This window comes from Myotis nattereri, assembly GCF_964212035.1.
Source record: "Myotis nattereri genome assembly, chromosome: 5".
Lineage (NCBI taxonomy): Eukaryota > Metazoa > Chordata > Mammalia > Chiroptera > Vespertilionidae > Myotis > Myotis nattereri.
Window position 1 is genome coordinate 43,178,033 of NC_138080.1, and position 15,131 is coordinate 43,193,163.

General features: G+C 37.9%; 1 protein-coding gene across 1 annotated transcript in view; it reads right to left on the reverse strand.

Annotated features, from left to right (window-relative positions):
• Nucleotides 1-13,635, reverse strand: part of ANXA10 (annexin A10) — a gene marked incomplete at both ends in the record, with an annotated part of 46,939 nt that extends 33,304 nt beyond the window's left edge. Inside the window, 2 exons of the mRNA XM_081092753.1 lie at nt 7,487-7,581; nt 13,536-13,635. Coding sequence (XP_080948879.1) covers nt 7,487-7,581; nt 13,536-13,635 — 195 coding nt within the window. The remainder of the gene's footprint in view (nt 1-7,486; nt 7,582-13,535) is intronic.
• Between the last annotated feature and the right edge of the window lie 1,496 nt (nt 13,636-15,131).

The following is a 15,131-nucleotide window of genomic DNA, read 5'->3' on the forward strand; positions in this document are numbered from 1 at the left end:
TGATCAACTCAGAGAGATTTCTGACTCTATCTCCTTTTTCTGATGTTCACAGTTTTGTATGTAGTTTGGTCCTGAATGCAGTTGTCCCTCCTGAATAATGATCATGAGGAAGGTGGATAGTTATTGTGATTATATATATATATATATATATATATATATATAGTCTTCATCCCAGTTCCTGGAACAGAGCTCCTAAAACCTTGTAATTTTCTGAGTGATAGGAATGAGAGCAGCATCTTTTGTTATTTATAAAAAGCCTCTATCAACTATTCCTAGGTGTATGCTAATGAGGTAATCTTAGAGGAAGGGGCTGGTTGACAGAGTACCCAACCATATGATTATAGGATTGGATCAGGTCATTAAAGATCATTACTCCTGATCTTTAGGGAGGAGAGAAGGGCTGATGACTGGCTTATTCAATCATGCCTTTGTAATGAAGCCTCACAAGAACCCTAACTAAAGAGGTTTGGGTTGCTGAACACATTAAGGTACTGAGGAGGTACATGCCAAGAGATGATATGAAAACTCTGCACCCTTCCCCATATACTTTGCCCTACCCATCTCTTCCATGTAGTTCTTCTTGAGTCATATCCTCTTTCATAAATCAGTAACTGTAAGCTTAACACTTTACCAAGTTCTGTGAGCCATTCTAGCATATTATCAAACCACGGAGAGGGTTGTGGGAATCCTTGATTTATACTCAGTTGTCAGAAGTATAGGCAACAGTCTGGGATTTTCGGTTAGCATCTGAAATGGGAGGCAGTCTTGTGAGACTGAGCCTGTAATCTGTGGGGTCTGTGGTAACTCTGGGTAGTCAGTATCAGAATTGTTTAATTTGAGGAGAAGAATTACAGACATTTAGTGTTAGAAGTATTGCATTTGTGTAAGTATAGAGAGGAACAGTTTTCATTTAATCATGTAGACATATTTTGAAAATTTGGGACTCTACCCTAACCATTCCTGGATGTGATGCTTCTTTCTCTGAAATTGTCAACTTCAGGGTGTACTGGTTCGTCTACTCTGTGGGTGGCAGTCTAACCAAAGTGGGCATAGGATTTGAAACAATTTTGATTTAGCCACCCAGGTTATCTCTGGAGTCTCATAATTCTAGATCATAAAGAAAATGACTACTTGGTTGAATGCATTGACTGTGTGTGGAACATAATGACTTTCTTAAAGTTTTATGAAAATGCCTTTGTCCATTCTGCAACTGACACTTCCAAAAGAAAGTTCTGAGTGTGAGTTGGAAATAACAGGAAATATGGTGACGTTACAGCTACTAGAATCCTGGCAATTTTCTAGTGGTAAAGTAGTAACAACAGCCTTGGCCCCTGGAGAGAGAATGTTTAATCACACTACTTTGCCCTAGTAGGGATTCAGGGCAGCCTCAATTCACTGGCCAAGATTGTTATGGATGATAGACTTGCCCTGGACTTCCTCTTTGTAGGCCAAGTTAAAGTCTGTGCCATCGCTAATACATCCTGCTGCATCTAGATGAAAACTTCAAACCAAGTGGAAAGGTCATTGTTAAAACTTAAAGAGAAAGTCACTCAGCTTTTCAAGATAGGCCCTGATGATTTATGGGATTTGTTCAGCTCATTGGGTCCAGGCCCCAGTGGGGGCATGGTTGGGATCAATACTGCCAATTGACCTCCCCCTGCTTCTTGAAATCTTTTGATAATTAAATGCTGTGTGAGACAAATTGATGGATTTAGTCTCAGCTTTTGTTGGTCAGAATAATAGAAGTGGCCTAGGGATTGGTTTACTCAGAAAAAAAGTCAATGGTGAAAGTGGCATAGAAATGAGGGCTGATATTATTGGGAGACAATTTTTTTGTAGTTTTCATGTTTCTGAATGGTATACAAGGTGAGCCACTGACAGCCCTTTGTTCTGGATTACCTTTCCAAGGATGTTTGTGTAGTGAATAGATTGGAAGATATAGTATTTCCCTGTGCATTCTGCCCATTATAAGTCATTCAAGTTTCTAATCTTACTAGAGGCCCGATGCATGAAATTCATGCAAGGGGCTCATCCCTCGCAGCCACAGCAGCTTTCCTTGGCCCACATAGCCCTGGCTTCATCCAGAAGGTCGTCCGGAAGGATGTCCGGAAGGTTATTCGGCTGTCCGGTCTAATTAGCATATTACTCTTTTATTGTTATAGATGGTTTTTCTTCAGCATTGCAACCCACTGCATGTGCAGGTGTTATCTAGTCATCTTTGCTTTGACCCATGGGATTGAGGCTTGGGGAACTGGGACAAAATTTCTGACATTCTGGCTGCCACTATTACTGTGAATGCTAAACTGTCTTTTTGTTTTTGACTCAGGAGTCTCCTGGGTTCCCCAGTATCTGTGTCATTCATATTGAATGGTTCACTTGCTATCTTGTAAACATATTAATGTCTCACACCCTTCACATTTCTTGATACAAGATAGACAACATAGTGTGAAATGAATCCATATACTGGAAGAAAGTATCTTCAGTCCACATATACAAGACATGACTAATATCCAAATTAGATAAATAACTACAAATTAACAAATAAATTGCAAGCCACTGAACAAAAAATATACACAAAGACTATAAAGAGGATTCTTAAAAGAAGTAGGAGCCAGAATGTAAAAGAAACATATGAAAAGGTGCTCAACATTACATGTTATTAGTGAAAATGCAAGTTAAAACCACAGTGAGAGTCCATTTACATCCACAAGACTGGTCAAACGCTAAGAAGTTTTATGAGAATTTAAAGGAAATGGGAATCATTATATATTGCATGTGGGAGTTTAAATTTATAGAACTGCTTTAAAGAGTGTTTTGCAGCCTAATGGGGTCTGGCTTTAGCAGTATTGAGTTTTCTTTCTCCCTCCTTTCTTCCCACTCTCCTCCCTCCCTCCATCGTTGATTTCCTCCCTCCCTCCCTGGCAGAGATTGTACTTGTTATTTCAAAGAGAAATAATTGTTCAGGATGTAACAAGTATTCACAGGGGGCTTTACTACACTTATAAAACTTTGATTCCATAGAAAACACTTTTGGGAAAAAAAAATTTTTTTGATGGTTGAGTTCCCAATTTCACTAAAAGGAGTATATTTAACCCATGATACATTTGAAAGATAAGGTTGTTGTACCATTTAAATTATTTAATTCATTCTTATAAAACTGATCTGTGACAAACTGTGTAATAAAATTCAGCTTTGAGGATGAACCTATATCTACCCCATCACTTCCAAACTAAAAGTGAGGATAAAGAAGATAAAATACCTACTACTGGTACTAGTGACACGGTAATTTTACCTTTAATGTAGGTAAGTTAACTTTCTAGCCAGCACTTCCTAGGTATGTTGATACTTCAAGATCAGTGGTTTTAACCATGAAAATGAGAGGTGAATGGGGGAGGGGTGAGGAGGACAGTTATGAGAACAAGCTGGATTTGAAGAGTGCTCTTGAACTCTTCATGCATTCACAACTCGTTATTGAGTAACAACTGTATTAGTCTGCTTGGGCTGCCATAACACAATTCCACAGACTGGGCATTTACTGCAGAATTTTATTTCCTAACAGCCCTAGAGTCTGGAGGTCCAAGTATAAGGTACCAGCAGAGTGGTTCTCTAGTGAGATTTCATTTCCTGGCTTACAACTGGCCACCTTGTTGTGTCCTCACATGGCCTTTCTTTTGTGCTACACCCCTGGTATCTTTTTCTCATAAGGGCACCTATCCTAATTGGACTAGGGCCTCACCCTTAAGACCTCATTTAACCCTAATCATCCCCTTAAAAACCCTGTCTCCAAACAGTCACATTGGGGATAGGGCTTCCACATATAAATATTGAAGGACACAATTCAGTCTGCAACACCAGTCATATGCCTGCCACTGTTGTAAAGGCTGGGGACACATTAGTGAACAAGACAAAGGTTCTTCCCCTTGTTGGGCTTGTGTTCTAAAGGGAGGTGGCAAACAGAATATTAATTATAATATGTAAATAAATTATGTACTATGTTAGAAAGCAATAAATATTGTAGAGAAAAGCGAAAGAGAGGTGGAGTAGTAGCACAGATTTGGGGGTGATTGACAATTTTACATAGAGGAATCAGATTCGGCCCTATTGAGTAGCTGACATTGAGTTAAACCTTGAAGGATATGAGGAAATTAGCCGTGTAGATATCTGCCCTTGTTAGTCCGGTGTTTATTCAGTTGAGAACAACAGGCTTTATTGAGAAGCTTTGGTGGACTTGATTAAGAGTCAGATAACCTTAGTGCAGGTTCTAGCTTTGTGTGACCTGGGGCAAGTCAGCATCTGCACTAAATTACATAACCAACACCATGGGGTTAATGAATTCCAGATGCCAGGATGTTTCAGTGCGGATCATCCCTGTGTTAAATGAAAACTGGGAAAACAAATTGCTTCAGTGCTGAATTTGAACTCCTGCAGGAATCATTGACAGCCAAGCTTATCAGGGATGGAGAGCCTCTCTCCCCAGACTCAGAGCCTTTCACTGTCCCCTGGCTTTCATTGCACTGCCAATAGGATAGCACTTTCTTTGGTGGGGAAGATCAGAGTGACCTCATTAATGATATTGATAAATATGTCAGTCAGAGGCATTCCAAAGGGCTTTGCTTCGGAGTCTAGGGATCCATTTCTGCTTTGGATGAGGCAAAATTATTGATGGTATTCAGCAGCTCCACTGATGTTAAATATCAAATCATGAGTATTTAAGGAGCAGGCCTAGAATTACACTTTACTCAGCAGCTAAGGAAATAATTCTGTCAACCCCTGATTATCCATGTTAATAAAAAATAAAAACATCAATGCTTATAATACAGGAAATCTATAAACTCTTGCCATGGAAAGGGAAAGGTAGCAGAAGATACCCTTGGTGAAGGAAGAAGGAATTCAGAGCATGAGCAGCAGAGGGTCACGAAGCCCTGATTGAAGATCAGGTAGATTAACCTGGGAGCAGCTACAGTAGAGAATAAGGGAAAAGGAAAATTTAAGAAATGTATGAATATTCATTAAAAAGGAATGTTGTTCCTTTTTTTTTTTTTTAAGAAAAAAAGTACATAGGCAGAATATAATTCCTGCTCTTTCCTTGTTCTATAAATGAAGTGCTTCTTCTGTGTCAGACTCTGGGCTGAGCTCTGTAAAAAATAACCCAATCCCTGATTTTCCAGATGACAGTCTAGTCAGGGAGAATAACAGGAAAACTAAACAACTCAATGTGGCAAGGCCATGGTGGCATAATGCACGGGGACCTCTGATAGCCCAGCAGGAAGCCCCTATCCAAGAGCAGAGTGAGTGTGCCAGCTGAGGGTGTCCAGAAGCAGCCCAAACCTTCTTGCATGTTATAGGACGAGGTCCAATTAGCTATGCCTCCACACTGTCGTTCAACACACATTCATTAAGCAGTCTTGGCATGTGACACAAACATTCGTGCTGAACTCCAGGGGTGAATAAGATGCATTCCAGCTTTTGAGGATTTAGACTCTGATACAGGGAAACAGATATAAAATGACACGAATGTGTCATTGGGTACCAAGGGGAAGCTACGTGAAGATGCAGTAGCAGCACAGGTCTGTTCCACTCTGGGCAGTTGTGGCGTAAGGAAAAGCGTCCAGTGTCTGGGAAGACGAGTAGGTGTGCAGTGTGTGGAGGGGAGAACCAGGCTGTTGAACATATAGTAGATGAAACACCAAGACTAAGGGGTTGGAGTGGGAATGGTTAGTTGGTAGAACTACAAGTAGTTTCCATTGGCTTCAGTTGATGAGCTGTGAAGAAAAGGGAGAGGGCTGAAGATGGAGAGCAGAAAGCAAGCAAGCAAGGCTTTGTATGGCCTGGACAGGCATTTGGGTTTCTTCCATGGACATATGGACATTTGTTAGTGAGAAATAAGGTAAACATTCTGGGATAAAAGCAGGAAAGGATAAATTTAGATTTGGAACCATTCTGGCTGCAGTGTGGATAGACCAGAGTGAGAAGGGACTGGGAATAGCGGCCACCAGCTAGGAGTGTCACCATTAGTCTGAGCCTCAAATATTGAGAGCCTGAACCAAGACTGTATAAGTGAGGGAAAGAGAGACACGTGAGAGGAAAAGTAATTAACAAGACTTGTAACTGATTTTATGACAAGGGTCTTTCGGGGGGAAAGGAGCCAACATGAGTCCCTGTCTTCCAGTTAGTGCGATTTAGTGTAGCAGCCATGCTTTTACCAGTGGTATAGATTATTTAGCAAAATAAGTATTTAACAAATTTTGAGACTTTATGTATAGAGTGCAAGTGCTCCACTAGAGTATAAATTGTTTAATAGATTTTACATTCCTTAAGTACAAGTACTTCATTTCTTAATCACTTTAATCTGTTGTAGTGTAATATTTTAGAGAGTGACAAAGCAATGCTTTAACCTACATTTACCTGATGCACAAAAAGCAAAGATGTATGTAATTCTTTTGGTTAAAAAAATTACTGAAGTGACCTCTCTGGTACCGATATGCATATTGAAACAATATTAGTTTACTAATGCTTCAATTTTTCTAGTTTTTACATTCTCCTTCAAAAAAAAAACAAAAAAACTAGCACTGGTGTCATAGGAACATAAGTTAAAGTAATGGTTTGACCTAGATTAAAAAAATAACAACAACATAACTCATTTCTTTCTAAGGCCTAATGCAACTAATTTTACTAGTAGTCATGGCTTTTTGGACTATTAATTTATTCTGAAAAAAACAGAGGCTGTCCTTTATTTCATGTATTATAGTTGTTCAAAGACTGATGTTTCAGGATGAAGTAAACTTATATGGACAACTCTATAGAGAAGAATTTTATGATAGTGTTTCATTGATAATGCTCAGCTGACAAAGTAATTGATATTTCAGGCCTTTTGGCCTAGAGTTTTTGATCTGAATGTGTGGTTTAGATGCATAACACAAGAAAGGAATCTTAAATGGCACTTGCTTGAAGTTAGAATGTGATTGCTTTAAAATACTATGGAAAGTTTTATTGCCTTATACTATTTTAACTGCCATTCTTTTTAAATGTTCTCGATAACGGCATGCTGTTAAAGGAAAACCTAGTAGATAATTCATTTTGGTTAAGAGTTTGGGGAATTGCAGGAAAAGAGCTTACTTTTTGACCTAGTGCTCATTATTAGTTCTTTCTGTGCCTTCCCTAAAGCTTGACATGGGTATTCCCAGTGTGAATTTTTTAGCTAATTGGATCAACCAGTAAGGCTAGAAGAACTTTCACTCTTTTGAAGCTGAAGGAATTTTGAGAAAAGGCTAGTGGAGACACTGTGAGTGTGGAAATAACTCACACATAGATCCATTTGATGATGTATCTTTCTAGTATTCCTGGAAACGTGCTAGATATAGGAACTGTTTCAAATGTACAGCACCATCTGAAACCTTTCTTATCTGTGAGACTGAAAAGAAGAACAGTACCTCTTCTCTCAGGTGTTTGCTCTAAAGTTACATCGGTCAAGATGAAGAGACCTTACCCGGCCATACATGTTCTGGTATGCCTCTGCGATCATCAGCCTCTGTGAGTTGCAGCGTTGAGTTAGAATGCTGATCAGCATGTCTTTATCACAGCCTGGAAAAGAATCATAATTGAAGTTTAGTAAAGTCACTACTCTGGAGTTAAGAAGAATCCATTATCTAAGGATTAAAACCAATGTGCAAGCTTTATACCTGATGGGTGCTTTAAAGCAGTGAGCAATTTTAACTAAAATGAGAGAGCCCAGAGAAACACTTGATGAAGCCAAGGTTATTCCTATCTCTTATCTTGGAGCTATTACTACAGATTGTCCATTTTAAAAGATCCAGTGAAAAATACGGGGAAGTGAAAATACAGTCTTTCTTCAACCACCTCTCCTGCCCCACCCAAAAAGGCTTGCCTACATGGGAACAATATCTTTCTTGTTTTACAGTTGGAGAGATATGATTTATAATGAACATACATGAAGACACAAATACATTAAGACAAAAAGAACCTCCAATAGAAGAAAGAGATATAGAGAAGGAAATTATATAAGTACAAGGGGTGTGCACTCTCCTGGGAGATGGTGTGAAACTCTCATGATTTACAGGGAACATGTTCTCTCCTAACAGAGACTCTGTTTGGGGGCTCCGAAGGCCTCTAGCCCTTGTATACCAGCTCATTGAACTGACATCACACCCAAAGGCACAACTCGGTTAGATACATTTAGCTGTAATTATAGTAGTCATAGGAAAGTGATCAAGAAGGCCTTTATATTTTCCTCACCTCGACTAAAATTTAGATAGGTTTCTTTCTGACCATAGGCCCTTGATCTCCATTTTCTGAGAGCATTTAATTTGGAAAACGTGCAATTGTAAATTATTGCTTTATCTTTTTCATATGTAAGTCTTCTCCCAACCACTTCCCAGTTTTATAGCCCATAAATGTCTTCCTCAAGGACATGGGAGCCATTCCTTTAAAATATAACCATTAGGAACTATAGAGTCACTCTCTCCCCATCTCTTGGAAGGTAGAAACCTAACTTCATAAGGACCAATTGACAAATACCGATGCCCCAGTCACAGTGCCCAGTGCTCCCAACCCCGAGTGCTTTTCCACCAGCTCCCCCCAGGCTTAAGAACTCTGCTGTGTTTTGTTTGGAAGAACTTGAGTTCAGTCTCTTGCCTCAGTTGAAAAAAATCTTGATCCCGACTGCAATAGAATTGAATAAAGTCTTCCTTGCCTGTTTAATTCTTTGTGGTACAAATTTTCTTTGGCCAAAGGAGATATTTAATGGAGACGAGAAAAAGAATGAATTGAAAGGCTGGGATGTTAAGTAGATCATCTTTTTGGAAATGAAAGCCATCCTGGATAGCCTCAGGCTCAGGGGAACGCTGTGGGTCAGGTCCTGACTGTGCAGATGAGAAACAAAAGGAAGAGCAAGGTGTTTTCTGTAGATGAGAGAAAAGCTGAAAGCTGGAAAATGGAGGAAGGGAGACATAGAATCACCTTCAAAGACTACTTTATAATTTGGGGGGGAAAAGGCAGCCTCCAGTGAAGAGGCATAGAGTAACATGGTACCATGCGCTCAAAGCCCTAGACTCAAAGGACCTTAAGTAGTTCCATAGGTATCTGTTAGATGTATAATTGGCATTCCAAAGTTAACATGTTTTAAAATAATAAATAGAATAATTTTCAATTCTTTCCATTGTTATTTTTACTATTATCCCATTTATGTAATTACTATTTTTTTAAAAAAATATATTTTTATTTTGATTTCAGAGAGGAAGGGGGGAAGAGAGAGAGAGAGAGAGAGAGAGAGAGAGAGAGAGAGAAGAGAGAAGAGAAACATCAATGATGAGAGAGAATTATTGATCAGCTGCCTCCCGCATGCTCCCTACTGGGGATTGAGCCTGCAACCCAGGCATGTGCCCTTGACTGAAATCGAACCTGGGACCCAGGCTGACACTCTATCCATTGAGCCAAACCAGTTAAGCCCCATTTATGTAATTATTAATTGCGGTTTTTTTGTTGTTCTGTTGAGATTATCTACAATCTACATCTCTGAATTACTCTTTATTTTTTCAAAGTGTTCATACCAATTCTTGCTCATTTATTCTTCCAGAGATATTTCAGGAGAATTTTATTAAAAATGTTTAATTAAAATAACTTTATATTTTATACTCTGGAATCAATTCAGAAGAGTTGTCTTTCTGTCACTAACAAGATATATCTGACAAATTATTTTTGTTTTTCCTAAAAGATTTAGTAAAGATTTGTATAATTTTTGTAAATGACAAGAAACTTAATTTTGTTAAAATTATTTATTTTTGCCTTTCTATGGATATTTAAAGTTATTTTTATTTTGTTTCTTAACACATCATTGCTTAAATAAAGAAATGTTATTGAATTTTATGTTTATCTTACATTCAGAAAAATCATTCAACTCATACTTTTTAATAACTTAGTTGATTACCTTGAATTTTGAGATATATATTCTGTAAGTAATAATGATTTCTTCTTTAGAATGTTATGTTTTTCTTTTTCTTGCTTTATTGCATTAGGACAAGAATTTCTAAATAATTTTTATTTTCAGCAGAAAAGCCTGGCACAATGAACCATAGCAAGTTATAGACTTTTATGATGTAGAATTTGTTCCTATTATTTGTGGTAGTTTTCTACAATGTCATGATGAACATCAAATTAGTAAATGCTGAACTATTGCTCCTGGGAAAAATATTGGGTTAGGTTTCTATGACCTTATAGTCACAGCATTTTTGTTAGCAGAAATGCCAATTACATTACATATGCTTGTTCATCAATGTCCTTGTAAAACAGCCCAATCAGCATCGGAAATCTTCTCTTCCACATACACTCCTCCTGCATAAAACTTAGAAGGCATTTTTAAATAATACCCTAAGGAGGTATTCTGCAGCTTCCTGCTCTGCAGGGCTTGCCTCATTGAAAGTTTAACAGTTTTTATGCAGTACCATCTTTTGAAAAAAGATGCAAGCCAGCCAGCACTACTTCCCAAAGAAAGCTGAGCATTACCCTTTTTACTATTATTATCAGTTATCATCTCATGAACTCACAAATTTATTTGCTTTTCATAACTTTCTGGCATGCATATTACTTTAGCATATTCTGGACAGCCTCATGCATAGATCAATAAGTTTTCTATTTTTTTCTATTATTTCAATAACCAACAAAATGAAAAAGTAGCCCACAGAATGGAAGAAAATATTTGCAAATCATATATCTAATGAGTTAGTATCTAAACCATATATAAAGCTCTCATATAATTCAATAGTAAAACCAAATAATTAGACTTAAAATAGGCAAAGGACCTGAATAGACATTTTCCCAAAGAAGACACATAAATGGTCAACAAATACATGAAAAGGTACTCAAAATCAATTAGGCAAATGCAAATCAAAAGCACGAGATATCACCTCACACTTGTTAGAATAGCTATTATAAAAAAAGATGAGAGATGTGAAAAGGGAATCCTTGTGTACTATTGGTGGGAATGTAAATTGGTATAGCCACTATAGAAAACAGTATAAAGGTTTCTTTAAAGTTAAAATGAGAACTACTAAATGATATAGCAATCCTACTTCTGGGTTTTTATCCAAATAAAAAGAAATCACTGTATTGTAGAGATGTTGCATTCCCATGTTCATTGTAGCAATATTCACATTAGCCAAGATAGGGAAATCAGGTATTTATAAATAGATGAATGGATAAAGAAAATGGGATCTATAATAATAAAAGCATAATATGCTAATTAGATCAGATGTCCTTCCAGATGACTTTCCGGATGAAGCCGGGGCTGCTGCTGCGAGGGCTGGGACAGAGGCCGGTGCTGGCAACCAGGGCTGCAACCTCGGGCCTTGGAGCCCCTTGCATGAATTTCGTGCATCGGGCCTCTAGTATATACATAAGTACACATACACACAGTGAGGTATTATGCAGTCGTAAAAAAGAAGAAAATCCTGCCACTTGCTCAACCTGGATGTATCTTGACAGCGTTATGCTAAGTGAAATGAGTCAGAGTAAGACAAATACTATATACTATTACTTGTACATAGAATCTAAAAAAGCTGAACATCAGGTGCCAGGAGTGAGGGAAATAGAGGAATGAGTTATGGGGATCTAATGTACAGAAGAAGACTTCAGTTAACAATACTGTGTTGAATACTTGGGAGTTGCTAAGAGAGTAAATCTAAATGTCTCATCATAATAGCAACAAAAATGGTAATTATGTGAGGTGAAGGATGTGTGAACCTTTATTCTGTTAGTCAATTTGTAATTTATAAGTATATCAAATCATCACATTGTGCACCTTCAATGTATATATGTTATGTATCGTATCTTTTTTGTCACTTATATCCTAATAAAGCTGGACAAAAATATCACAGCTACTAAGGAAGATATTGGTAATTGTCTTTAATAGCTGCACTTTGCCAGGGTCATTAGAACGGATAAAATTTTAAAGCATTTTGAGCTGTGTCTGGCCTCTGGCCTGCTAGCGTGGACACTGCAATTAAAACCAAAACCTCCTCCATTTCTTCAGCCTAAAACACTCACAAACAAAAAAAAAAAAAATGAGAGTGGTCACAATGAATCCATATTATGTCCCTAAAATTACAGTGGCAGGAAAATTGAAACTGGAGCAAAGAAAATTTTATTCAATGAATAGATTGCTCTGATCTACAGTTTTAAAGCAAAAAGTACTCTCCTGAATAAAAAGTTAATCCATAACTTTTTGTTATCTTATCTCTCTATTTTTTTCTAGTGACTGTTGATATTTTAAAAGGCATGACAGCATTGCAAACTCCTCAAACGACTTTAAAGAACACATTTAAAGTCCTTTATTATTTTCCTATGGGGTTCTGCTAGTGAATAAAACACAAAGTGAATCCAGTTCTCATGAAGGTGACCTTGTCTTTAAAGTTAAGAGATTGCTTTCTTATGAAAGGCTGTGCATGTTTTATGCAAGCATTTTCTTTAATGTTGCCAATGTTTATCTTCATGCTCACCACAAGTCTTCTTAGGATAGCTATTGCTTAACGAAAGTAGATGGATGTTTAACAGCACCATATCATATCTTAAAAATAAATCGTTTTTAAAGACCCCAACAATTTTCCTCCCTTCTCCATATATTTCTTTTCTAAACTTTAATTTCATTCATTGACCATCCATTTATCAATGACCTGCACTCCAGACTCAAAGCTCTGGGAGCTCAGGGACCTAAGGGAGACAAAAGGGACACATACAATGAGATGAGGGTGCCCAGGGTTCGGCATATCTGGTTGTGTTTGGAGTTCCCAAAGAACGATTCAAAGAGGAAGACTCATTTGAGGAGATTCTTAAAGGAAAAAAATTTGGATGTAAATTAAACAGCATTCAAGGGAGGGGGTTATTGGGCCAGTTTATAGAGATGTGGAAAAGCAGCTTCAATTGCGGTGACAGCAGGAAGTTTGATTTAGCTAGAAGTAGAAGTAGCAAAAGAAACAGGCTAGAAAGAAAACAAGGGCAAAGAAGGATGTTTTATACCAGAATGAGGTTTTTGGGGGGCTCCGGATTTCATTTAGTAGTTAGCGATGAGACATTTAAGGATTTAAGGCAAAAACATGTCAAGATCAGATTTGCAATTGAGTGAGACAAACATCTTCACCATTATTGTCCTAGTCCAGGGGTGGGCAAACTTTTTGACTCGAGGGCCACAATGGGTTCCCAAACTGGACCGGAGGGCCGGAACAAAAGCATGGATGGAGTGTTTGTGTGAACTAATATAAATTCAAAGTAAACATCATTACATAAAAGGGTACGGTCTTTTTTTTCAATAGTTTTATTCATTTCAAACGGGCCGGATCCGGCACGCGGGCCGTAGTTTGCCCACAGCTGTCTAGTCTATTATTTTTCTTCTTATTCTACTTCTTTGCCCAGCTTTTAAAAAAGTGTCTTCTGTTAGACATCAGATATTTACACTCATATTACAGTCTTAAAATAAGGTAAAGCAAGAAGTAATTATTATAAAAGATGATAGAAATGATCAAGCTTACCAAATCCTTGGAGCGCCCCCCCCAGCATTTGGGCATCCATGATGGGGTTGAAATTGGGAGCTGGGAAGATGGTTCCTTGTGCCTGCTGGGAAGAGTTCATGAGAACGAGATTGCAGTAATTTGCACGAAAGATTTCAACATTTTTTCCGATAAATGAAAACAAAAGTATGTAAGTACATTCTACATGTTTAAATTGCTCTAAGATATACACATATATCTATAAGTAGAGTATAAGGAATACAGTCAACAATTTTGTAATAAATACATATGGTGCCAGATGGGTAATGGAAATACCAAAGGGGCCATTTTGTAAATATTAGAATGTCTAGTCACTATGCTATACACCTGAAACTAATACAAAATTATATTGAATGTAAATTATAATTGAAAAATTAAAAATACCTTTGAGAAAAAAAAGTTAATTGTATGTTACTTGCAGAGAGCAAATTTGGTTGAATTTTAAAAATCTATTTTCTATTATTTGGTATCTGTTATTCATCTAGAAATTGTAGATCTTGGAAACAATAATAGGAAAATGTGATAATTAAATAAATATATATCTTCTTTCTTTAAAAATGCTCACCTGAGGATATATTCATAGTTTTTTAGAGAGAGGAAGGGAGAGGAGAGAGAGAAACATTGATGTGAGAGAGAAACATTGATTGGTTGCCTCTCATACCCACCCCAACCACCAACAGAATCTGCAACCCCAATTTATGCCCTCACAAGGAATAGAACCTGAGACCTTTTGGTGTACGGGATGATGTTCCAACCAACTGAACCACACTGGCCAGGGCAAAAACATCTACACTAATAAAAGAGAAACATGCAAATTGGTGTCACTCCACTACGCCCACCAGCCAATCAGGATGAGTATGCAAATTAACCCAACAAAGATGGTGGTTAATTTGCATATGCAGGCACGGAGCCAAAACTGAAGACGACTGAAGACTGAAGAGGCTTGGCTTCTCTGCTGCAGCTGGAATGAAGAAGCCTAGCCTTGCTGCTGTGGCCAGAGCAGAGAAGCCAAGCCTTGCTGCTGCGGCCGGACCAAAGGCCTGGGTCCTGGGTGCCAGAGGAAAACCGGTGCTGGCAGCCAGGGGAAGGAAGGCCCATTGTGCGAATCTTTGTGCAACAGATCTCTAGTATCTTCTTAATAAACAATAAGCATTTTAGGGATTGGATACTATTTCATATAAACTGAAAAGAGAACTCTATTGGGGGTGTTTATGTAATATATATGAATTAGAAGTGACACTTGCCACTACAGCTTTTTTTATACATCAGGGCCCTGAAATATTGAAGAAAATTGAAATGCTTGAATTTAGATTATAGGATTCATAAAAATCTAGATGATGTAGTTAGGGCAGAGAATTTTTAGCTGAAGCTTGCAGCTGCAGAGGAAAACATGGAAACCTGACTGACATTTCATTTAAATTCTGTCTCTTGCCAATAATAAAATGGCAGAACATTTAAGTTAGGCTTTCAAACCACACGGTCTGTTATTTCAGACAGAGCCAGCCAGGACTAGGCACCATATGACCACACTCAGCTCACAAGAGCCATCAATCAAAATTTATTAAAGAAGGGGATCTC